Here is a 22,770-nt window from a genome sequence, read left to right on the forward strand (position 1 = left end):
GCCCAGCGTCTGTCCCAATCATATATCAGAGCCCAACGTAAAAGCCCACTTCTTCCTAAGCATGGCCCATATTCTGGACAATATTGCGGAACAACAAGACCCGCTGTAATGGTCGAAGATGGGCCCAAACCTGGGCCAGATAAGGCCCTAATAGAGGCCCAATTTCCAGGCCCAAAACAGGGCCCACAAAAGAGTCCGAAGACTGATTCAGTAAAAGCCCACGTTGCGCCAAAGCCCCGGCCTAATAAGGATCCAGACGAGCCTAATGATGAAAAGGCCCACAGTGGTTCCAAATCTGGGCTTATGAAGCCCAAACTCTAGTAAAAACTCAAGCACAATACGGCCCAATACATGGCCAACCATGGGCCCAACAAGGTCCAATTTGAGGGTCCAATTCTAAATCCAACAAGGCACAACATAGCCCAATAAAAGCCCGCCACGGGAAAAGCTAATGCCCCACAAATGGGGCCCAACTTCAAACTTACATAAGGCGAAAATTGGGGCCCAACTCCCGCAACGGCGAATCCAGTAATGGCCAACGAGCACATATTGGAGACTAACTTCAAACCCAATAAGACCCGTATTAAAACATTAGTTGGGCGGACTGGATCCAGGCGACAGAATCTGCACACTTGGGCCCAAACTCGAGCGTTGCGGCCAGAATTGTTCGTATCCTGGCCCGAGTCTTTTCTGGGCCACTTCTGGTGCTCGGACCGTGATCGATTAATGGGGATTCTAGGGTAGATAGATATGGGCCGAGAGGCTCTGAAACAAAGACCCCTATTAGATTTAACCGAAATGAGAAGCAGTAATGAAAAATGTCCAGTTCCAAAATGTCCTCCTGGTCATGCCAATTGGGCAACCACGAGAGTCCAAAATTTCCTCGACGTTTCCCCCCGGTGTAAACGAAACTCTTATCCTAATGAATTTCAACTCTATTAACTGCAACGAAAATTTTGATCTGATCCCTGCCTCCAATCTATACAGTTGGTTTGCCAAGAATCCTTGTGCTTTCGTCTGCAATAAGGAAGCACCTGCCAGCCAAAAAGAAAGGATGGAACTATTATAATTAGAATATCAACCTGACTCACTAACTGCGTAAATAGCTGAACCACAATTGACTTGTCAGGAATTTCAAATTTCCCAGTCACGAGAAAATATCGCGTGCATTTGCGTACAACGATGTCAACCCCAAATTTGCGAGAACACAAGCACAGGAACTACATCACGTCGTTGCAGAAACAGAGGATTACTACTCAGACGAGTGACAGACATAAATATAGGCTTTACCTAGAAACGGTGACAGGTATCACAGCAAAATCAATCTCTTCTCAACAACGTAAACACAAAAAGAAGACACTACATATAGATACGCCCCCTCAATAGGGAAGGCTGCAGAGAGAAGCTTGCCATTGCCAGAAAGAAGATCTGCTCACGCATACTATGGAACAGTATAGGATTAGAAGACAGGATAATATGAGACTCGGATACTTTCTGAATAGCTAGGCCGATAGCTCATGGCAAAGCAGAGAGAAATAATATATGGATAGTAGTATACAGACCTGTTACGTAAACATCTTCCGATATGCCCTCTTCTCCAGTTCTCGCCTCTCAAAAATCTGTCAAAAGATAAGGGGAAAAGTCCAGTTCAATATGATTCGAAGCTCCTAGATATTTGACTTTAGCAAACAAGAGCTAACCTTCTTCTTGGCAGCATTAAGCTCTTTCTTGATCCCACCTGGAGAAAGTGACAAAAACAGGGGGGAGAGTGTAAATGGGATGTCAACCAAAACCTCCATAACGCAACATATCATGATTTCAATAGTTAACATTGCATCTTCTGATGAGCAGGCAAGTTTCTACTTCTTCAAAATGTCAACCCTATTTCTCCCCACAAGCACTACAAAATGAGACAAAAAGGGGTACTTGTACACCTGATAACCATGTTTGGCCAACAAAATTACCAAACCTGAAATGGATGACTAAATCAGCTGTCCAACCACCACCGAACAAAACTAAAAAACAATGTAATAATACGAGAGACAGACTACCTTGGTTTTCCATTTTCCATAGTAAAATGTTAATCTTTTCAAAAGTTTAGATAAACTGTCAGGCTGTCAGCTAGTTAAATATCATTTTGTATACTTTGGGGCTTGTGGTGAGTTGTAGGCTTCCCACTTGTTGAAGTGGAAACTGATGGTTACTTATTCAAAGAGAAAAGACAGATAACTTAAATTGCAGTCCAAAATTGTTCCTTACCATCATTTGGCTCCAACTCCAATGCCTTAGAGAAGCTTTCCGCTGCAGCGTCGATATCATTTAGTTCCATATGAGCCTGACAGATCAGAATTGAAAAAAGTATGTTAGATTGCAAATCCACGAGAACATAGACCACACAGCAGAAAAATTGGCACACTTAGGAAGGTGCTATCTGAAATATCCAAAGTATAAAAATGCCTAGAAATTCATGGTCACACAATGGCAGAGACACTGCATCAAACTAGCTAGCACACAGAAGATACCCGTGAAGCAGACTTGTGACAATCAATAACTTCACAGACACAAATGACCCAAACATTTGCCAGAACCACACCACCAACCTGTCCCTGTCGAAAATAAGCTTTTGCATTGTTCTCTCCATCACGTACTGCAAATTCAGCATCTAACAATGCCCCCTTCAGATCACGTAGTTTCAATTTACAAGCCTGTAGCAATATATCAAGCAACCATTATCAGACCTTACTTTTAGGGCCACATTTAAAAGAAGACCGAGCAGAAGCATGCGCAAAATTCAACCAGCAGCATTCATGTCCCAATGAACTCTGTGTAGAAAGAAACTACTCACAGAGACACCGAAGTAGCATCTCTAATATACTTGGATGCTTCTTCAAAGCAAAACCAAAGTGTTATACATAAACTGGTATATGGTCGTACAAAAATTTGTGGGAAAGAAACAACACACATTCATATACATGCAAGCAAAATCAATTGGATCCAATAGACCAAATTCAACGATTGTAAGCTCCAAATGGAATCAGAATGCTTTGATAGAAAAAATCAAGATGATTCACATTGAAATTGTGCAAAAGAATTGAATATTTATGGTAGACACAACAATATAGCAAAATTAATTCTGTGGATAAATTTTGGATATTCTCTTCAATATCCTGTTCCTTTGGGACACAGAATATTTGCATCTCAAACATCATTGACTAAAACAACCTGTGATTATCGTTACTTCTTTTGTTTGTTTTAGCAGAAATCTAGTATAGGACAATGACCTCAAAGAGCAACGGTAAAAAAATATACAAACATGAATTTGCAACTTACAGAACTGTTGGTGAATATCTGGGACTTTGTTTTCCTCAAAGACGAACTCTGATCTGCAAGATGCCCGAAAACTCGATCACTTCAGTATAGTGTGGACCAAATCAAACAATATACTACCAAGCAAGAAGACATTAACCTTCGTCAATCCCTTCCTTCTCCCAGCAGATATCCAGATAGCGCAAGGCCTTTCGATACTTTCTGAGTGCCATTTTGTAGTCTTGTTTCTGCTCATATTAGATAAGCTCTCAAAATTAGAAGAGGTAAAAGGACAAAAAACAAAGTATCAGAGACTATAATCAAGCAACACAAGAAAAAAGACGTTAAGATCTCCTTGCTCATAGCAATATCTACTCAAGACAAGCCTTCCACCACTCACCGACCAATAAATGAGTATTTAGAACATTTCACTTTCTAAGTTAACTGCATCTGTTACCTTAAAACTTTCGTTCCCAAATGCCTTGATAGAATGTACAGCATCCATCCACCAAGAGAGTTCAGCAGGACTCTCATCAAGATCAGCGGGCCAGTCGGGATAAGTATCACCATCCTTAAAAAAATCTCTAATGCCATCATCTGCTCCAGCAGGAATTTCTCCACAGTCAGCAATTACAACATCAATGGTAGGAGAGTCAACAGCACCAGTTGTAACATGCTCGACTGATCGGACCACTCCCATTCCTTTGACTACCCTCCCAAACACAACATGCTTTCCGTCCAGATGGGAAGTGCGAGTTGTTGTGATGAAGAACTGGGAGCCATTTGTGTTTGGGCCAGAGTTGGCCATTGATAACATTCCCTTCCTTTCATGTTTCAGTTCGAAATTTTCATCCTCAAATTTCAAGCCATATATAGATTCTCCCCCGGTACCATCGCCAGCAGAGATATCCCCACCTTGTACCATGAATCCTTTAATAACACGATGAAAACGAACCCCCTGCAATAAATCCAGAAGAAGCATTGGAAACAGACTATAATCTCTTCATATAACCTTCCAGACAAGAAGAACCAGTTAGTCACTTTGTAAATAGTAGGGCAGGAGTGCTTCAGTGAATAAGGAAAATATGAAGTCAAAAAGAAAAAGGAAAAAAAAAAAAAAACTACCCTAACAACAGAGAACTGACAGAAATATACGCTGTTGTCGAGGTTCAACCAATGTATTATCAATTAGGATTTATACAAAGATCAAAGAATCTTCTCTAATCCCATGATATGCAAAATTAACCAAAATTACCAATAAGTAAGAGGAAGGCAATAACAACTCTATTATCATAATATCTCAGTTTCTCTTTCCCACAACAGCAAAATTACAGCCACTTCTAAATAATTCATAGTCAGTAAGTACAAAGATTCAGAATGCCTTGAAGCGCTTAGTCCTTGTCAGAAGCGGGAAAGTATTCGTGCCGTGAAAGGGGAAGTTTTCACATCTAGTTGATCTTTCTGGACCAAATACAAGCACATCATGTGCTATCTCCGCATATCAGCAATGACCGATCATGAAACCAATCAGAGCCGCTCGCACATTAATAAAGACAATCGCTCGCCCCTGTCGCGCAGAATCAAAACAATCACACCGTCCGAAAGTATCAATCGCTCATAGCCAAAACCAGAAACGCTCCTCGAATCCACAACTCCGTTCCACACTATCAAACCGAGAGCCAGCCTCATTCACACCGAGACAACGAAGAACCAGCATTCCACGTGCGAACATGCCTAGAAGCGAACAAGGAAAGAAGACGACGACTACGACTCACCTTGTAGTGGAGGGGGAAGCCAGTGTGAAGACCAATGCCCTTCTCTCCGGTACAGAGAGCTCTGAAATTCTCGGCGGTCTTCGGGGCGACGTCGGTGTAGAGCTCAGCGACGATCCTGCCTTCGAGTTCCCCTCCGATGCTAACGTCCATGAAGCACCGCGGCCTCGCCATCTCCAGCTCTCTCTCTCTGCTCTCTCTAGACTCTTCGTCTTCTCCTCGGAGGGAAATGAAACAAAACGAAAATTAAAAAAAAAAAAACCCTAGCGAGGCAGCGATCGCAGTAACTGCTCCCTTATTTATAGCCAGAGGGGGCAACTCAGTGTAATCGCCGGACAATATCAGACTCTCTTTCTCTCTCTTCTGCCAAATATTCAAACGCGTCTCTGTCTCTCTCTCTATTTCTCTCTCCCTCCCTCTCGCTCGCAAACAGAGGAATACGCAATGCCTCTTATCACCTCTCTCTCTCCCTCTCTTCCCTCATTTGTCTGCTTGCGTCCACCATCGATCTCGTGACTGCGCCTACAACATTCTCTTTCGACTGTGCTTGCTTCTTCTTCAAACTCTGCAATGATCCCCGGGCCCTTACATTAAGTTTATATAAACCTGTTAAAATAAATCATAAATTCATTTCTTAATTCACAGTTCTTAAGCTAAGGTTGTTACGTTATCAAAATGATCGTAATCTTTTTCTGTCCACGAGAATCTCGCCAGTTAATCGTATTTCGACGATCTAGACTTTGGCTCTATTAATCGTAAATAGGTTGAATCTAGATTGTTACATTATCAAACTGATCGTAATCTTTTTTTTGTATGTGAAAATCCCACCAGTTAGTCGTATTTAGCAGTTTATACTCGATTCTATTAGTCGTGAATGGGTTGAACCTAGGTTGTTACATTATCAAACCGACTCTAATCTTTTTCTGTCCGCAAAAATCCCCTTAGTCGTATTCAACGGTCTAGACTCGACTCTATTGATCGTAAATGGATTGAATCTAGGTTATTACATTATCAAACTGACTATAATCTTTTTATATTCGTGAGGATGCCACTAGTTAGTCATATTTGGGGGTTTAGACTCAACTATATTGACCATGAATGGGTTGAATACAAGCGTTCAATGAGTTCACAATTTAGTTAAATCCAACCCACCTTTATAAATATGTATTCAATCTCTCTCTCTCTCTCTCTCTCTCTCTCTCTCTCACACACACACACACACACACACGCACGCACTATGTGCTTACTCCTTAATTTGTGTACGAGTTTTTCTAGATTTGGCTAAATATGGAATAGTTTCAGCAATATGGATCGAATCGATTATCGATAATTAGAAATATGCATTGTATCGTGTCAAAACAGATTAAAATTGTCAATTTAGGTTGGACCTTTTTCGATCCGATGCAAACCCAGCTCAATCCATCCATTTGATAGGGCTACGTCACTTCAAGGTCAGGGGTTTACATGCATTGCAAAGAAATCATGAGGAAAAGTCTATCCAATATATCCTTCGGCCTTTTTCTCTTCAATTTTTTGAAACCGCACTTTTTTTTTTTGTTGCTCTCTCTATGTTAATCATCGCATCGATGAAACATCCGGATCAGCGTCTATCCAGCGATCCGCAAAGCCGGCTGATGGTCCACACTCGGTCCGATAGCCCTAAAGTTTGTATCTTGCGTACATAATGTAGCTACATTCAGACCCCGATTCTCGAGACCATCGTCGACACGTGCAGACACAGTCAAATTTGACCACCAAGAGAAGACAAGAAGAGAGGAAAAAAAAAAGGGACAACGACGGAGGACAAACTTGGGTACACACGGAGGGAGGGACGATGTTTTCCCCTCTTGTTATTATATATGTGTTTTCTTGTTGTTCGAAGGCTTCTCGATCAGTACTAAAACGAAGCGATTAAAAAAGAGGGCAATGCTTGTTTTTGACTTGGGGGTATTAATTGAGTACACGCAAAGATGACTCGTCTCTCTGCTCGCATTGGCAGCCGTTCGATGCTTTTTTTTCTGCTTGCGGGATCGGCGTTCTTCCGTGATTTGGTAGTGGAGGTAGGGGCCAATGCAATGCAAGTTTCATGCAGCTAGATCGATAGGCTCTTTTGAAAAATTTAAGCAGGTGGCTACCGCAATTTTGGGTTCGAAAGTGGCTGCCTTCCTGCTCGTAACAGGATTGAGCACCCGTGTTTTTGGCTGTTTTAATGCAGCTGAAAAGGTAGGAGTCAGCAGGGAAAAAAAAAGGGTAACTTTGACTTGGAGTTCCATCCAAAGAATCAAGTCCATCATCTAGTTCCGGAAAATTCTCCCTCCGCATTCTTTGGTAAAGAAATGAGTATTTAATTGCCTAACCCGATTTTAATTGCGCTCTGTCGTGTCGAGTTGAAAGAAAATCCCATCCCGATATCCATAATGGTTCGAGACACGCTAGGGGGGCTGTTCTCTTAGTGTCTGAACCATAAAGGGATATGAGAGGTAGGAACTGACTTATTGTGGAGTAGGTTTTTTTTTTTTTTTTTTTAAGGGAGGCAAGCTAAGTTGTTGGAGTTAATTATTGTCATGTGGGGTCTTCTCCTCCTGAATTCGTTGTTCACTTTGGGATTGGAGGGAGGTGGAGCCGCAAAGCCTTTACGATCCCGTACAAGGGTACTGCAATAAGTAAGGCCCATCTAAGAGAGGCCTTCTGGGCCCAACACGATACGATCAGGCCCACGAAGGGCTTTCGAAAGTACACGGCTCGTTCTGCTTTTCGGTTTCGGTTGGATTGAAGATGGGACCGACCCAACTGGTCAAAAGAGAGTACCTGCGCCCTAGGGAGCGGTCGCCGGGACAAGAAAAGCTGACTCCTTCACATGGATTTTGTGTCCTTTGATCAATCAATTGCTTTTGTCCTTCCAAAACTAAATCCGGCCGAACTCGGGTGCCCCCGAACCCGGCATAATAAAAGCGAATACTCGCTACTAGCTCCGTTCATTCGATCGATGTTCCGGATAGGAAGCGACATCTCGCGTTCTGCAATACACTTAGATGAAGCGAGTACTGTTAGAAATTGATGACATGACTTTAGCTTGGGTGGCGCACCGCACGCAAATTCAGCTGGAAAGGCCGTGCGATGTGGCTGCGTCCCACGAAATACGGTCAATGCAGCCAAATGGCCACGACTCCTTTCTTCCTTCCATTGGGGCCGAAAAGGCGAGACAGATTTTCAAGTGAATGGCCACCACCCACTTTGCTTTCTTTTTTCGCTTTTCCTTTTCCCAGTATTTCTTTTTTTCGGCAGTACAATCTTTTCCTCCCCTGATTTAACGGTCTTTATAATTCACTCGAAAAATAGTAACCCTTTTTTTTATAATTTAATGATCTATCCTATAATTCCGCTCTTTTGACTTTTACTTTGTCTCTTTGCAGATCGCGGTGTGATATTAGCGTCGTCCTCCCCCTCCAATCTCTCTCCCTCCACGACCCCATGTCTATTGTTGCAAAATTCTACTTATAAAGCTACGCTGTGCATAGTTTGAAAGTGCCTAGAAAAGAAAGAGACGGAGGACCGAACGCCCATCTTTCAAACGACAATTTGCACAGGGCCATCATTGCCCATCTCTTATTTTAAAAGGCTTAGAGAATCTAAGGGCCCCAATATGGCAATTCAGCTATATAACCCTGCCATTGTCTTTTATGCTAGAGTTAGAAAGGTTTCACAATGCCATGTGCAACTCAATGCAGATGGTCAGATTCCGCAGAGGCAAAGAACCGAAGAATAATGAGTATATTCAACAAATATAAAGCTGGGAGAGCTTGTGGACCTCAGACATTTTGACAGTAGCATACCAATCGGGCTGCAACATTTTGACATCAGCATTGTCCTTGAGATGCTAGTGCCTCCAGACAGTTCATGTGCTTCATGAATTCTTGAAATTGAACCTAAATTGGTCCCCGTGTGACTAATTTAACGTTGGTGTTTGAGCAGAAGAATTTCAAAGTGGGGAAAAAGAATCCGAACTCCTCAATGAGAGGAACCTTTCCAGGAGATTAGAGATTAGAGAAATCTCGGTCATTTCCAGATCGCCCTTCAGAATCGCCAAGCTACGATTTCTACCGAAAGAATGCAAATTTCATAACTGAAAAAGAAAAACAATTAAGAACACCACAGCTATCAGAACCAGGAGAGATCCAGCTTTACGAGAGAGAGAGACAGAGAGAGAGTGGAAAAGAACAAACTCCAAAGACGAATGAGATTGTCAGGAATTTAAGAAGCGCCAGCTCCATGTGATCTCCTCTGCAGCTGGGGCTCCTCTTCCTCCTCCTCCTCTTCCTTAATCTCCTCTCCGCCCTCCTCCTGGGCCGCTTCCTCGGGTCCACCGCTAACGGCGGGGGCCACAGCCGGCCGCGGGGGAGGGGGGTCGACCCTGCCGTCGAGGCAGGCGGAGCACTTCCTCTCAATCCACCCTTCGAAGTCATACTGGCCGTGACCCATGATGGGCCTCCCCGAGCACAGCCTACCGATCATGCCGGCTATCACTCCCAGCACCGTAATCACAGCGAGAACCGCAATGACCGGCCCGACCGAGCCGCGACCGTCGTGGGAGGTGTAGGCTTGGGCCGTCGCGGGCGTGGCCGGTGGCTGCTCGTACAGTGGCGCGGTGGTAGACATGCCAGAAATCAATGGGCAAGGGTATCGAGCGGGCTGAAACCCAAGGTGTATTGGATCGTCCTCAGTGAGAGTACAAAGAACCTGCGGCTGTGAGGTTTCTGAGAGGGTTTAAGAGGTTTTAACCGAGAAAGACAGACGAATTTGAAGGTGGCATAAAGATGAAAACTTTGGAAGTGGGCTTCGGTGGATTATTAGGGAGATAAAAATTTGTACAGGTAGACACTATGATTCATGGGGATTGTAAGTGCAGAAATTCTCTCACTGGGTTTTGGAGCTTTCGGAAAGGGTAGAGAGAAGTCACCACTCGGTGAAGAACTGATTACAAAAGGGAAACTTTTCCTCCAAGGCTTAAACTTACTTTCTTCCTTTCCTACTTTTACACCTCTTCTTTTGCTCTGCTTTTCTTGAAAGAACAAATAACTGGGGAGAGCTCTAGTAGATCTGTGATGATCTAAGGGTGAAAGGTAAAGTGTGCACTGTGCAGAGAGAGAGAGAGGGAGAATGGAGGAAGGGGCAAAGCCCAAGAAACAGCCTTTTTTTATTTTTTTTTCAATTCTTTTTGACAAAATTATGGAATGGGGAAGAGCTTTCTGAGGGCCTTTTCTAGTATGGGTGGAATTTATGACTTCAGACTTCCGGGTTGGCCACTATTTGAATATCGCATGAGCGGTGCTTGTTGTTTTTCGTGGCCATGCACCTGATCTCAAACTGAAAGAGCTCTTTAATTCCCGAATTAAAGTACATATTCTTTGAGAACGAAAAAGGAAAAAGGAAAAACGAAAGGATTAGCATTTCAAAATGAGACCTTACCTCTCTCCCGTTCACATCTAAATTAGACATCCCCACTCCAGAACCAGGATATTCCATTCGTGCAGAACAGAAACGTTATCGCTCTCATTATTTTACTCTAAAGGGTACGGTATTTCGACAGGAAGGAAGACTAATAAAGCTTTGGTGCTAGTAAACTTATCATATTGACCCTTGTCTCATCTTTTTGATTTGTCTTTTCTTCTCGCGCACAGCGATAACAGGGATAGGAGCAGCAAGGGCGGTACTGCCTGTCATGCCCCTTTGCCTCTCTATCCACAAGAAAATACGAGAAAAGAAATGGACAGGGACAAGACGTGATGTGCTGTCAAAAGGCTCCATAGATTTAGATGAGCTTTTAGTTTTACGGCACGAGAAGAATCGATTTTGAGCACCTGATACGATGAATCCTATTCCCTTCTCACGTCTCAGTGCTCATAATTTTGGAGACCCTGTTGAGAGAACCATTCGAAGGAGCGACTTCCCGGTCTCCTAGAGCACGAGAGGGGTGGATTGGTCCAATGTTGATCTCTCCTGATGAGTTTGAAATGGGGGCCCCCGCTTCTGCACAGAGGACGGTGCATATTTTGAAAACGAAGAAAACAGGGGAGGGATTTGACAGATGTCGTGGGCAGAGGAAGGCCAATAATCAATCAACGGGGAGAATCTCATTGGCAGTCAGAGAATAATGTCCCTCTGGTTGACGACGTCGAGCAGGACTCTATTTGATATTTCAATTATTTGGGCAGATCCAACGATGTCAAAAGCATGCATCTTAGAGAGAGAAAGAAAGACAGAGAGAGAGGGGGATGGCTGGTCAGGAATCTATCAGCTTTTTCCTTGTAGACGTCCTGGGAATCCAAGCACTCCCTGGTGGATCTCACCATCTTTTTAGGTTTTTGACAGCATTTATGCAAGTAAAACCTTTTTTTTTTTAAACAGAAAGTCCAGTGTTTCAAGAGAAAGAGGAACATCTACGTCTCCAATGTTCTCATTTGATCATGTCTTTTGGACAAGACATCTAGTGATGATAGTACAACAGATACTTTTAAGTTATCTACTCAACATAGGAACACCAAATTGATAATTTGTAGATTTCACAACGTTGTTTAAGATGACACTAAGTCCCCTTTGTTTTCACTCATCCACTTCAGTTCACAGAGCCACACTTCGTCCTGATCTGCCCACTCTGCCCGGTAAGAATTCCCACATTGCCCAGCTTGACCATGGAAGTGGCGAAATCGTTATAGAACAGCGTGGGGTTGGTGGTGTAGTAATTGACAAACGAGGCGGTTCTCACGTCACCCATCAAGGCTTGGTCCGATTCGAGAAGGCTCGAGTTGTTCACCAGGTTGGCATAGTAGTAGTTGTCGAATTTGTCGTTGGTGGAGTCGAGAGGAGCGAGGTTGGTGTTGGAGGCGTCTCTGTTGGGGCATACGCTCTGGAGGCTCGATAGGAAGGAGGTGTCCAAGGTCGGGTCAGGCTTGCCGGATCCCTTGAAGTCGAACAGCCTCCTCTTGAAGGTGAAACACTGCGCAAAGCCTATGGTGTGCCCTCCTGAAAGCGATTTTGGAAAATGAGGATAACTTATTAGAATTGGTCTAATACAAGTCAATCATGGTTTCATCCAAAGAAACAAGAACAAAATCCAAGCACGAAAGCATCACGTGCTCATATCGGGCTATCAATGAAAAAGACATGGATTTAGCATGTTTTTCTTACCATTAATTCTAACATGTATTAGACCGAAACAAGTTTGTCCGAAGTTTTTTTGACTTGAACCTCTACGCTCTTTAGCACGAGATTTTGAGCATCGCGTGTCTACCATTTCACCACCAAGGTATCTTGAAAGTGAATTGTATTCCATGAATATGATATCTATCTAGTGTGATGTATGGAATATATGACAAAGGCGTAGTATCAATGAAGCCTCTAAATCTACTTTTGTTTCTAACGAAATCAACCAAGCCTAACCGGTCACGACATCTTGTTGGTATTGATCGAGTTTGAGGGACTTTCGCTAACCGAATCCATCCATAAACCTAGACCCCGCCAGTAACCTTCATAACCAAAGCGTCACGACAACATCCAAAGGTGACCTTTGGATTCTTAAGTAGGAAGGCAAGGAGGAGCACGTAGGAATGTCGACCACTACATAAGCCTCCTCTACTGTTCCCGACCCTCACCCGAGAGATGTTAACGCTAATGATTTTGTCTACTCTTTGTTTTCATTGATATCCGAGAGTCACTGAACTTAGAATAGTGAATTCAGTTCAAGCGGAATCATAAGAAGAAGAAGAAGCCCTTGTTGGGGTTGGAGGAAGAAGTGCTGCAAGAATGGCTATTTCCGCTCTTGGAGGAGCGAGATTTGACTACTAGAAGACAAGGTAGATAATTGATTAAAGAATGTTCATTTTCCAAGTAAGAAAGCCGAAAATTATAAGAACGAAGAAGGGATTCCACTACACGGTCAGTAATAGAAGGAGGATATATCAGATATCCTGTGGTTCTTTTGTTCAACCCTATCACTGCTTTTTGTACTACGAACGCCATGAAGGACTGAAGTCACATTACTTTGATTTGCTACTGCAATTTAACATCTTCGGAAAACATCAATGTCATCGACAAATATCGAGATCCATCTTCAAATCCACCGAAAAAAGCATACTTTCTTGTGTATTTTCACATCGCGATGATTGTTGTCGCCACATTATTCATGGGACGACTCTGCACAATTTTTTTTTTTTTTTGTGGGATTACCGTGCATGCAGAAGAAAACTTAGTACCTGAGAGTACTGCAACATCCTTCACCTCCAGACCCTTCGAAGTGAACTTAGCAATGATGTTGTCCAATGGCTCAATTGGCGACGGTATTTGTTCATTAGCCGACTTCTCGCTCGCCGTGATTCCGTCTTTTCTTCCCAACGGTACAGCCCAATAAGGCCCACCTGACTGAACTCCATTAACGCCAGTCAGTTTTTTCTTGGCGCGTATCAGCTGAGGAGCTTATATACGTGAAGAAGAAGAGATTTGGGATTCATTAAGTACCATATAGACGGCTTCTCTTGCAGCGAGGGTGAGTATATCAGTGCACGAGACGGTGTAGGGACAGAATTTCTCGAGGTCGGCTTTTATGCTGTCGATGACTTCGAAGCCTCGGAGAGAGTTGTGATTTGGCAAGGCGTTCTTCTCGCCCTTCATGTCCACGGTGTCATCAAGAAGCACGGATCCTTCGCAGCCCTAACATCAATCACGTAGTGTCATTTTAGTGCCTTAGAGATACTATAGCCCTTGAGTCCAGTCGCATGCTTGACCATGTCGCAATCTTAAGTAGAAATGCAAATGCAAAACTAGTGTTTTGAAGACTTCTCCTGATAGAACATGCCATGACTAAAAAGAAGCAGCAAAACTTCAAAAGTTACAAGTAAACAGCAACCGCGACGACAGTTGGATCGAACTACTTACATCGACAATGCAGTCGTGGAAGTGTAATCGAAGAAGAGAGGCGGCGATCCTCGTATCTTTCTTGAAAGCTGCCAAAACGTTGTATCTGACGATCATTTGCAAGCGAGGGCACGATCTGTCGTAATAATACGGAGAGAGCTGGCCCGTTGGGGTGTAATCAGGGAAGGAAGAGACTACTAAGGTCAAGCTAATCAAGGTGATTTGGAATAGCAAAAAGCGCTTGGAAGCCATGGGTTGCTTGACTCGACCGTGTGTGACCAGTGAAAGAAGGGAGGTGGGCTAATTTATAACCAACATTAAGGGAGCTCAAACGAAGTTTTATTGGCTGGAGATTAACAGTGGTGACTCCACTATAGTTGCTAAAAACCTAGTGGCCACATCTACAACTCGAGTGTAATCAGCAGCAGTAGCAGCCATGATAACGTGAAACTTTCGCCTTAAGGTGATAAATCCGAGTTCCCTGAATATCTTACTTCAAACACTTTTCAGTTCTTTTAATGAAGGCCTCGCCGTTTGAATCGCGATCGGTTATTGTACTTTGCTTTGATTGTCGTTAGAATGGCTCGTAGCCGGGACGAAAGCCAAATGTTGGCGAGCAGACCGAACATGAGATGGTTGCGCTTGCTTTCACATCATAAGCTGGAAACGTTGCTCGAATTTGGATCTTCTTGTGTTTCTTATCCAAAAAGATCGGGGGGGAAAAGCGCATGCTAGTGCGTGTTTTCTTGGGTACGTCTCGTGCTTGTTCTATTATGTTTTGTTTATGTGAAGTGGAAGGTTAGCTCAGCCATCACAATGCCTGCTTCTGCAGCTGCATTATGGATTTCATTATCATCAAGCGCGGATGACATCATGGAAAAGGTTGAAAGACTTCGTGCTTCTTCTTTTCTTTTCTCTACTGTCTTTCCTATCATTCCTCTTGTTCTTGTTCTTCTTCTTTTTGGCTGGAAAAATTTCCATCAAAAGGTTGAAAGACTGACCAGCTGAACCTGAACAAGCAGCACAGCGATGATTACATATTTCCTTATTTCCTGGCCTTTTAGATGTGACCCGACTTGACCAAAAGCACACAACTTGGTGGGGGGAATAGAAATAGGAGATTCCTCAGTTGATGCAATCCTTGATGATGGCAAATCGATTACGAAAGGCAGCGTCAAAACACTACACACAGCGCATGACTTCTTACACAATAAAGTCAATTAGAGAAGATAAGGGAGGAGGAGAAGTGATTATTGTTCTTATCGTGTTAATACCAATGGAAGTACAGTTGTCCACAAATGGCAGGCCAAGCAGAGAAACTTCAATCAGCACTTTGCGTTTTTTTAAGAGGTTAATAAGGACTCAATTTGTCTGGTGGGATCGATTGACTGGAAAGGTGGAGGAAGAGGTGCGCCACTTCAATACGGGTGCTCAATTCATTGCACAGCAGATTAATTGTTGCTTTATCAAGTTCCCTTTTTCATTTCTTTAAAAAAGAAAGAAAGAAAGAGATAGGAGATACCAAAGTACACTTTTCTCGAATTTTTTTTTTGTTAATTGAGTCCTAAATTTTGGTATGTCAATTCAATACATTCGGTCGATATTGGCCGAAAATCGCCGACATGGACGCCGGTAATCTTATGTGGCGTGGCCGGCGCTAATATTGACAATTTATAATAATGCTTTGATGTTATTTCAATTTTTTTCCTTTTCAATTTGTTTTTTTCTTGCCTCTCCTTCCTTGAGAAAAAAAAAAGAAAGAAAAGGAAAAAAAATAAAACATGAATAAAATAAGATATTATTAAAAATTATCCTAGTCGGTGCGGGTCCCGCCACATAGGACGACCGACATTTTTGCTAGCGGTTTCCTATCAAGATGGATTGAATTTTCATAAATGCAAAAAATTTAGGACTCAATTAGAAAGAAAAAATATGACTAAATTGATACAATTACAATTGATTTATGACTTTTTTGATAATTCTCCTTTTTTCTTACTGATAGTTATTTTGGCATGTTAAGATGGTGCTTGGAAGACCAAAAATACTCTCAGACCATCAAGCATGGAATGATAATCGCATGACTCTAAATTGCAAGCCGCTTCATTTATATAGAATTAGAATCTGAATTTCTCTTTAACAACATCATTCGTTAAGTTGCATGTTGGAATCTTCTTCCTTTGGACAAAATCATAAAGGCTCAATTCTTAGTTTATGAAAAATACATTAATGCGGAAGCCGGGGACTCGATGATAATTAGAAAATTTCTAATGGTTATACTTACATGACATAAGGAACTTTTACACGCACTCAACAAATTATTGTAACATTGAGAGAAAGTAACGAAAATCTTCCAAGCAAATGCTGTATAGTGAGAGTTTTGAAAATAATCCAATAATCGATAATTTGTCACATTAAAAGTCATTAAAACAAATGTTGTTCCTTTAACAAAAGTCACGGTATTTAATGAGACAAGTACAAATCCTAATTGGAAGCAAAATGAGGGGCGAGCGTATAAAGTTCCCTCGTAACTTGTAAGGAGAAGTGTTAAATCCTTCACGGAATAGATAACTACATGTCCCTTATAACAACAATCTTTAACCAAAGGAGCTTTTCACTAAATAAATTTAGATAGATTGATGCTAGCAGTTTCTTTGCTTCCTTTTTTTTTTTTTTTTTTTGGGAAAGATGGTAAGAGTTTTTTTTTTTTTTTTTTTTGTCGGAAAAAGATGGTAACGGCTGCACAGCAATAAAAAATGGCTTTGAATGGAAGGCTGTTGTTTAGTGGACAGTAGACATAGGATGCATGAGCAGTATATAGGCAGAGATGTCAAACATAAGGGTCGAATTTTTGACTCATTTTTATGTAGTATAAATCTAACGACCTAGATTAGAATCAACTCATGCCCAACCCCGAAACACTTCCATAATTAATCCAATTTAACAAAACTTACGAGTTATTAAAATATATATCACTAAAATATTGTGGACAATTTTTATAATTATTTTTCTTTTTATTTTCCTTTTCGTTTTTTATTATCTTTTTTTTCCTTTTTTTTTAAAGTCCGATGACGCCAACTGGCCAACCCTCGCCGGTCGCTAAGAGGGTCATAGCCCTCTCCTAGTGGCCGGATGTCGACGAGAAAAAAAAAAGAAAAAAAAATACAAATACAAATAAAATCAACAAATATTTTTATGACTCGCTTAAGATAGTTTCCTAACTCATTTATAACCCATTTAAAATTCATTTAAAACCCATTAAGTTGTTAACCGACCTAATTATGACTCATTTAATCCATTTATGACTGTTGACACTTAAAATAATCCAAGAAAGACTCGTGACAAGCACGTGAGGGAACGATAATCGGCTATAGGAAGGAACACTGAAGCAAGGTGCGTGCCAATCAAAAAGGTGCCACGTGTCGGGGTAAATTGCGGCGCCACTTCCTTCCCGAGCAAGAAAAGCACGCGGAAGGGGGCCACGATCGAAGCGGTTGGCGGTAATCCCCACGAGGTAAAAAGAAAAGGTGCGAAGACCGGGAAACCGTCATCCATGTGGCTTATGGAAAAGGGCAAAGCATGGGGCCAAAGGAAAAAACCGCTCAACGGTTAACAAATAGCTCGCCTATAAATACCTCGCAGTAGCAAGATACAACACACACACAACAAACCCAAAACATTTGCATTTTCAACTAGCTCTTAGCCTTTAGCCTAGCCTAGCTGTAGTTTTTAGATCCCCGTCGTCGATTCAATTTCGGCGAGTATCATATCCAGAGTTAGGTGTCGTCAATTAGATTCCGACGTCTACTCACTAGGTTCGATGCCGTCGATTAAATTCCGGTATTGCACCCTTCACCCATCTTATCCAGATCAGTCGATTCAATTTCGGTATTGTGTCCTACAATCCCCCCGTCCAATGCTATTGATTAAATTCCAGCATTGTGTCCTACATCATCTCCCGATCTTGTCGATTTAATTCCAAAGTCATGTCGAAATTTGTTACATACCGCTACTATTGCACATATTGGACCGTCGAAGTTGTTGAAAATCTGTTTGTAACGCACCTTTTGTGTCAATCTACTGCATTTGACACTCTCTCGTCCAAAACGACCAAGAACTCCTTTTCGGAAAACGAACGGATTAAGTTCGATAAAAGATTCTCACGTGAGTAACCCTTTTTGGGCTATAGTCATTTTGGGCCTAGAACCAATAACAAAAAAAGCCCCATCGAAGGATTTCGACGCGCAACAATGACCCACACTCTTCAATATGAAATTAGATCAAGGGTTCTTAACCCATTTTGCCATCTCTATTGGAGTTCGCTTATGTTTCTTACGGACACTCCTGCAATTTTAACTTCATAAAAACCAGTCAGAGGTCCAACATACAGGACTGATTTGGAGCCAAACGTCTTTCAAGTTTTTCTTGTCCAAACTCTAGCCAGGCTACATTGAAATCAATAGCTTAGGATGTCTTGATTCCGAATGGAAAGACAACAGAAGGCTGCAAAAACTAGTGGGTTGAAATGGGATTCTTCGTGGTGCCAAAACCTTGCCACTTATGGTCGAGTCCCCTCTCATTCTAGCGTCTATGCATAAAGCTCTGTCCATTAGCCTTCTATTTTCCTGAGGTCGAACATAATTGTGTCGATCTATTTAAACTTATGGCGTATCACCCAAAAGGACATAGGGATGATGCTCGAGGTTTGGTGACAAGGATCCTCTTACCATGTTCGATATTCCCATTGACCATTGATGGGTTGGATACATTAGTAACGAACACCATAATCACCCTTATAGACGTGGACCAATACTCTTGATGAATGAGACCGCCGATGAGAACATGAATGGGCTAGAGGATCTCATCATCAGATTCATATAGTATGAAAATATTAAATCCTTCGATAATAGAAGTAAATTGACATATTGCAACACCAAAAGAAGAGACAGAATAATTCTGATTGCGTCTCCATCTATTTCCCCCCAATAAAAGGAAAAAGAAACCACGTTTCGGGGAGGAAGATTTGCAGACAATCTCTAAGAATGATGCACAGCCTTTCACACTTTCAACAACACAAAGACAAAGATATGCTAGGAGCAGTGGAATTTAGGTCAATGCATGAGAAAAAATGCAGAATTACCATAATGGAGTCGGGAAGCTAGCAGCAGTTGTGGAGACCTCATCTTCCATTCGATCCTATGAGTAACATACTGCAAGTTCACTGGTAAACTAATCTGGAGAAAAGTTGATCATGCCGAGAAACTCAATCAAGGCCTTGATGCTTTTATACACTTAAACACCAAGAAATGTATACAAGGTCAGAATAAGATTGCCAGTATAAGCAGAAGAAAGGCACAATAAGAAATAAAAATTTCTGAGGGAGGAGAACTGATCCTGCAAAAATTGAGAGACTCTGATCCAACCTTGTACAGAAGTATGTATCTCTGACACGTGGTATATGTAATTGTCATTTGCTCCTTTATGTATATTTTTTATCTGAAAAACTTGTGCAGTAAGAGTAGGAGAACTCATTTCTTAAGCTTATTGATATTGCTCTTCGAGCTATGGGTCTCACGGTTCTCTATCTTCTTCCATGCTGTCAATGGCAGGGTGAGAGGTCAACCAGGATTTCCCACAATCTGAAGTGGACTCTGAGGAGAAGGAGATTGGGGACCGCTCATCTTCAAGGAGTCACCAGATATATCTCTTGCCAACTGGAGATCCTGCAGAACGCCTGATTTTTGTGCTGTGGAAGCTTTAGAATGAAGTCTTTGATTATGAAGCCTATACTTCTGCAATGAGACAAACCAAGAATTGAGCTTGAAAGACCTATTTTAAAGAACAAACGAGTCATTCATTGGTTGCTCAATCATAAAGATATTTTTCATTCTCCCAAATGTCATTGAAAGGCAAATAGAAGACACGGGAGTTTCACAAACCCACTTGCAGATGACTTTTAACTTCATCATTAGTGAGGCCATTGACCTGCATCAGTTCTCTAATCTGCTTCGGAGTTGCAACTGCAGAAATTAAGCATACATTATTAGCTGCTTACAAAGGAAGCGATCAAAGAGTCGAGCACCTTCTTGAAGTTATTTCACAACATCGAGTTTTAAGGGAAAGAACAGATTGATTTGAACGTCTATTTCACAAGAACCGGCATATATCTCAACATCTTTCCAACGTTGTGATGCAAACAGATATGACAACAAACTCTACTAGTCTTCTGAAAGGATATTCCATTCTCTAGAAAACTGAACGTTTGTGAAAATAGCAATTCTGAGTAGACTAAGTATAAAGTTGGAAAAGGAATTAAGATTCTTGCAATTTCAATAAGGAACAAGAAGAAACTCTTGCTACTCTCGAGGCAATCAAATTGCATCCTCATATGTGAATTGGTGTAGTTAACAAGTGGAAAACTTGGAAAAGGTTTCCTTCCCTCCAACAAGTTCAGAATAGATAAAACATGTTTTTTACTTCCGCTAAAGAATTGATAAAGGATGTTGCAAGCCTGAGGACAATATACACTTATTTGTATTGATGGCCCACAAGTTTGGATTGAGGGAGAACCCAATCATGCAAACAGGTTTGGCACCTCAACCTCATCTTAGACAGGAACGAGGTCAAGGTTAAAGAGACAAAGCTGTTTATAGCATCACAAATTCCTAACCTTGTGCGCCTCCTAGTTGCTGCAAGGCGTTGACGAATCGCCGATGCAGCTCGGGAGACCAGGACCGCCTCCGCTTCTTGGCAGTCTGTTGGTTTCCACACCTCGAACTTGATTGCGCATTGCAGTCAGCTGAGGAAATTGTCCTACTGCGACCAGTTACTGTACCGGTAGAAGAAGATGATTCTTGGCTGGGATTCTTCATCCCCGCACCAAGGGTTAAAAATCCATGCAACGGAATTTCCGCCAGCTCACTTGAAGCCATAGCTGATGGGAACAAAGAGCGTGATTCTCTTGTGTCTACATTCCTGCTCTTACTAGTCTGGAATTGCGATTGATCTATGCATGCAGCCGGCTTCGGCTCTTCAATAATCTATTGCAGCACAACATTAATCAGACACCCTCTAACCTCAATTCATCAATAAGCACAATTTGTACAAGGCATGCTGCTCCTGAAGCTTTTCTTGGCACTTAAAGTACCTTAGTATGTAGTTCCGCTTCAGGGTTTTCATTTAAATCAAAGGAGGAGGAGAAGTTTTTCTCAGTGTCCAACAGCATAAGAGAGCTCGTCGTCCATTTCTTCTCGTCGTTTGGCTTCGCTCCAACCCCTTCACTCCCACCGGAATCTTTCTTCAACGGGACAAATTGCTCTAAAACCGGTCGAGCACTCGATCGCATTGACCCTTTCTTGAGAGCTTCAATCGCTGCAAGCAAAAACGAAACACCAGAAACCCCATCAATCATACCCTTTGGAAAAAAAATCAGTAACTCGGACGTCAAGGACTTCACTTGGGCAAGCTAAACCAACCCTCGCTCAACAGGAGCATGCAAAGAGGGAGCTCGCGCTTGAAGGCATCGATCTTGCCGAGCTCGTCTTGCAACCTCTCGACGAAGTCGTCGAGCTTGGAGGATCTATCGGCAACGTGGGCGATCTCCGTGAGGAAATGGCGGATGGTCCCGGGCACGAAGCGCGGACTGGAGTCCGAAGCCGAACACATTCCGACGTGTCGTATCGATCGCCCTCGACCTCTACCGCTAGGGAGCGACTCGGTCAGATCTTGAAGACAGTTTTTTGATGGAGAGAGATGGGGAAGATTCTTGATACTTTCGGGTAGGAAGAGGAAGACACCAAGAGTCGTGTTCTCCTCCTTTTTTTTGGTCCTTCGGAAAATTCCTGCTCGGGTCGTCGCGTCCCATTCATCCAATTTGCCTCTCCTCAGATCTGCCAAAATTTTCAACTGGCCCATTCCCTTTTTTAGAGGTAGTACATTTTATGTTAAATTCTATAATTATATTATATTATTCTCTCATTATTGTTTGATGGGAGAAATCTTACCAAAAATCGATTCCGCTTTTTTTTTTTTTTTTTGGATTTCTGGTGATTAGGCATGAAAGCAAGTCAATTTAGAATGCAAATTTTTTTTTTTTGCAAAGAATTAAGTTAATAGAAAATATTATTATGAATATTTTTTAGTAATTTATTATCGTTGATTTTTCACTCACTTTTATTCATTTAAATTTGATGATCACCGCAGCATAATTTGCAAGGAAAATTCGATCTCATCCTCAATCCATTCCATTCATACTGGCAGCATCGACCGGTTTTAGACGGTCCGAAATTCAGAAACTCTGTAATATACTTTTCCATGTTTCACACATATTTTTCTTTTCTTCTTTTATAAGTCAATCCATATCTTGCTCTGATAACAGCAAGATTCGACCAAGGTTCCTTACATCCTAAGAGAAAAGATCTGTCTACAAGGGAAAATTCCTCTTGTCCCGATCTTTCCGTCCACCCTGAAGAGGAAATCGACCCTTGGAGGCCCCATGAGTCACGACATAGAAACCCAAAAACGGCTCGATTTGACTCTATTCTCGATTCCAAAATCCAACTCTTTATCTCCCCCCGAGCGTGCGCAACCCAACCAAAACGGTTCGTCGTTCCTAAACTTAAGGAGCTGAGCACAAGCTCGCATGAATTTCGGCAATCTTAATGTTACTAGTTGCTTGAAATTTGCATACCTTGTAACGAAGCAGCTCCGACGTGCGCACAAGGCCGTTTGATTCGACAATTTTAACCTAAAAGATAACTCTTGACAAAATTATTATCTGTGAAGAAAT

General features: G+C 42.0%; 5 protein-coding genes across 6 annotated transcripts in view; 1 reads left to right on the plus strand and 4 right to left on the minus strand.

Annotated features, from left to right (window-relative positions):
* The window catches only part of LOC115735585 (DNA repair protein REV1), an 870,695-nt gene that overhangs the window by 362,619 nt on the left and 485,306 nt on the right, over positions 1 to 22,770 (plus strand). The window lies entirely within an intron of this gene.
* On the minus strand, positions 750 to 5,499 carry LOC115735839 (peptidyl-prolyl cis-trans isomerase CYP40). Its single transcript, XM_030667266.2, has 9 exons — positions 5,082 to 5,499; positions 3,764 to 4,264; positions 3,467 to 3,554; positions 3,331 to 3,383; positions 2,601 to 2,705; positions 2,260 to 2,335; positions 1,701 to 1,738; positions 1,563 to 1,619; positions 750 to 1,034 (listed from the first exon to the last, which is right to left on the minus strand). The coding sequence occupies exons 1-8, from the start codon at positions 5,250 to 5,252 to the stop codon at positions 1,566 to 1,568; spliced, it is 1,086 nt and encodes a 361-aa protein (XP_030523126.1). The 5' UTR covers positions 5,253 to 5,499; the 3' UTR covers positions 750 to 1,034; positions 1,563 to 1,565.
* On the minus strand, positions 8,657 to 10,365 carry LOC115735842. Its single transcript, XM_030667269.2, has one exon. The coding sequence runs from the start codon at positions 9,732 to 9,734 to the stop codon at positions 9,330 to 9,332; it is 405 nt and encodes a 134-aa protein (XP_030523129.1). The 5' UTR covers positions 9,735 to 10,365; the 3' UTR covers positions 8,657 to 9,329.
* LOC115735841 (peroxidase 10) lies at positions 11,495 to 14,266 on the minus strand. The gene is made up of 4 exons (XM_030667268.2): positions 14,007 to 14,266; positions 13,590 to 13,781; positions 13,328 to 13,493; positions 11,495 to 12,098 (listed from the first exon to the last, which is right to left on the minus strand). Exons 1-4 carry the CDS (start codon positions 14,235 to 14,237, stop codon positions 11,692 to 11,694), a joined length of 996 nt encoding a protein of 331 aa, XP_030523128.1. The 5' UTR covers positions 14,238 to 14,266; the 3' UTR covers positions 11,495 to 11,691.
* Positions 19,246 to 21,782, minus strand: LOC115736002 (transcription factor HHO2). The gene is made up of 5 exons (XM_030667505.2): positions 21,458 to 21,782; positions 21,130 to 21,353; positions 20,653 to 21,022; positions 19,926 to 20,002; positions 19,246 to 19,774 (listed from the first exon to the last, which is right to left on the minus strand). The coding sequence occupies exons 1-5, from the start codon at positions 21,645 to 21,647 to the stop codon at positions 19,601 to 19,603; spliced, it is 1,035 nt and encodes a 344-aa protein (XP_030523365.1). The 5' UTR covers positions 21,648 to 21,782; the 3' UTR covers positions 19,246 to 19,600.

The sequence above is a fragment of the Rhodamnia argentea genome, chromosome 11 (genome assembly GCF_020921035.1).
Source record: "Rhodamnia argentea isolate NSW1041297 chromosome 11, ASM2092103v1, whole genome shotgun sequence".
Taxonomy (NCBI): Eukaryota; Viridiplantae; Streptophyta; class Magnoliopsida; order Myrtales; family Myrtaceae; genus Rhodamnia; species Rhodamnia argentea.